Here is a 2,401-nt window from a genome sequence, read left to right as displayed (position 1 = left end):
ACTCACCGCCCCCTCCTATTGATGCCAAACCATTAAAGGGGGAGGCTCTCCCGGCCCAGCAGCGCAAAGTCTTGAAGGAACCTGAATTTACAATGATAAAAGGGCCAAGGCACTAGCCTTTCACCTTTGGAGGCAATTAGCATCTGGCTTGCTTCACAAATGAAGTAAATGTGGGCTCCCCTTTGGTTCCTGGAGCACGCTTAGGGTTGGGGGAGTTAACATCACTGGGAACAAATTAACTTGCTTTTTTTTGGGGGGGGGGGGGGGGGCAGGGGGGGGGGGGCGCGGGGGGGGGGGGGGTGCCACCGGCCAGAGCCGCTGATGCTGCGCCATGATTGCCATGGCAACGGGCAGAAAAATCCAGCTATTTATAGGAGAAAAGCGAGCGGGAACCGGAGCAGGAGCCGGACACGGGCCCTGCTGGGGATGGGGTGCCGGCATCTCCCGGCACGGCTGCACCGTCCCCTTATGAGGCACGGTAACACCATGGTGCTGCCGGCAGCCAGGGCTGAGCTGTGCCAGGCCCCCAGGTGGGTTTTGGCAGCCCCACGGCGTCGGCGGTGCCCAGGTGGGGGCAGGTGGCGGGCAGCGTGCTCGCGCCACACCGGGCCCTAAGCCTTGCCGTAATTAACCCGCTAATCCAGCCTAAGAGCCTTACGGCGCTTCGGGCACCACCGGGCACCCCTCTGCCAGCCGGGGGGACCACTGGCGGGCACCCTCGGCACGGCATGCGGCACAAGGCGGGGGGAGCTGTTGGCACAGGGGGGGGGACACCAGCCAGCCCCGGAGGGAGGCAGGTGGCAGGCAGCACCGCAAAACCCCTGCCCGCAGTCGGCGGCGTGGGCTACTGTTTGCCAGCCTGGGGTGGCCACCCCCCCACCCCCCCCGCCTTGAGCCAATATTTGAGCTGGCGCGGTTCCATGGGGCGGGTTTGGCAAAGCCGGAGGAGATGCCGGATCCCGTGCCACCAGTGGGTTGTCACTGGTGTCTGTCCCCCCCTCCCCGCCACCCCAGGGCTTGTGACTCACGTGCCCAGGACCTCTCTGAAGTCGTAGATGCGCCGAATGTCCTCTGTCCTCTTCTTCCAACTGGGGCCATCCTGCCCCAGCGGCATGGTGCCCCGTGGGGGGGTGGGGAGGGGGCACCCACTCCCACCTGTGACACGAGTTGGGGGGGGAAAGACACACAGCACAGGGTGTCAGCGTGCTCTGAGGATGGGGTGGGGACGGGACATGGGGACACGGGGGTGCTGAGGGGACCTGCTGGATGGTTGTCACAGCGCGGTGATGGGGACAAGGTCTGTACCTTTGGCTCCAGCCCCCTCCCACGCAGGAATCTCGGCGTGGGGGGCCTCACGGGGGGGGACACACACTGGGCCCCTCCCGTTGCCCCCTCCTTTTGAAAAAGGCTGTGACCTCAAGCATCTCCCCGAATTATATATAAAATGCATTTAATGCTTCCGCCTGAAAGCAGCCAGCACATTCAATACACAACAGAACTAAAAAAAGAGAAAAATAAATAATCAAACAAAAAAACAGCGACACAGGAAGCCTTAAAACGTAACTGTATAAAACATGATTGATAACACACATTGATTAATTGAATCCCACCCATCACCGCGTTTTGGGGCAGGAAATATATTGTTTGTTTTTACTTCACCTTGATTTCCACTTTTCAGATTCAGGGGGCTGGAGACACATGACCGAATTTGCCCAGTTCTGCATTTTTTCAGTCTGAAGTCACCAACCCCCCCCCCCCCCCCCCCCCCCGCGCCCTCGATGGGAGGGAGGGGCGAGGATGCGACACGCGTGGGGTGGTGGCGAGTGGGGCCGTTGTGGGAAAGAGAGCGGATCCCTTCGATAGACAGGAGTGCGTCACTCGGGTACACGAGTGGGTCCGTGGGGACACGTGGAGGTCCCATGGCGGGACACAAGTGGGTCCCCCGGGGACATGCAGAGGTCCCTTGGGTAGACACGAGTGGGTGTCTTGACTGGATATGAGTGGGTCCCTTGGGGACACAAGTTGGTCCCTTGGCTACAGACAAGTGGGTAGCTTGGGGACACACGGAAGTCCCTTGGCTAGACATGAGTGGGTCCCTTGGGGACACGCAGAGATCCCTTGGCTAGCCACGAGTGGGTCCCTTGGGGACACGCAGAGATCCCTTGGCTAGCCACGAGTGGGTCCCTTGGGGACACGCAGAGGTCCCTTGGCTGGACCTGAGTGGGTCCCTCCGGGACATGCATAGGTCCCTTGGATAGAAACAAGTGTGTGTCTTAGCCGGACGCGAGTGGGTTCCTTGGCTAGACACGAGTGGGTCCCTTGGGGACACACAGAGATCCCTTGGCTAGACACGAGTGGGTCCCTTGGGGACATGAGTGGGTGCCTTGGCTGGACACCAGTG

The 2,401-nt window shown here is 60.9% G+C and overlaps 1 protein-coding gene across 1 annotated transcript in view; it reads right to left on the bottom strand.

The window, feature by feature from the left end:
• CAMK1 (calcium/calmodulin-dependent protein kinase I) overlaps positions 1-1,368 on the bottom strand; it is a 3,189-nt gene extending 1,821 nt beyond the window's left edge. Inside the window, exons 1-2 of the mRNA XM_014946650.1 lie at positions 1,306-1,368; positions 1,026-1,155 (exon numbers count right to left, since the gene is read on the bottom strand). Coding sequence (XP_014802136.1) covers positions 1,026-1,114 — 89 coding nt within the window. The 5' untranslated portion in view covers positions 1,115-1,155; positions 1,306-1,368. The remainder of the gene's footprint in view (positions 1-1,025; positions 1,156-1,305) is intronic.
• Between the last annotated feature and the right edge of the window lie 1,033 nt (positions 1,369-2,401).

The sequence above is a fragment of the Calidris pugnax genome, unplaced genomic scaffold, assembly GCF_001431845.1.
Source record: "Calidris pugnax isolate Ruff unplaced genomic scaffold, ASM143184v1 scaffold81, whole genome shotgun sequence".
NCBI classification, from domain to species: domain Eukaryota; kingdom Metazoa; phylum Chordata; class Aves; order Charadriiformes; family Scolopacidae; genus Calidris; species Calidris pugnax.
Note: the sequence above shows the minus strand (reverse complement) of the source record. Positions and strands in the feature narration are given on the sequence as shown.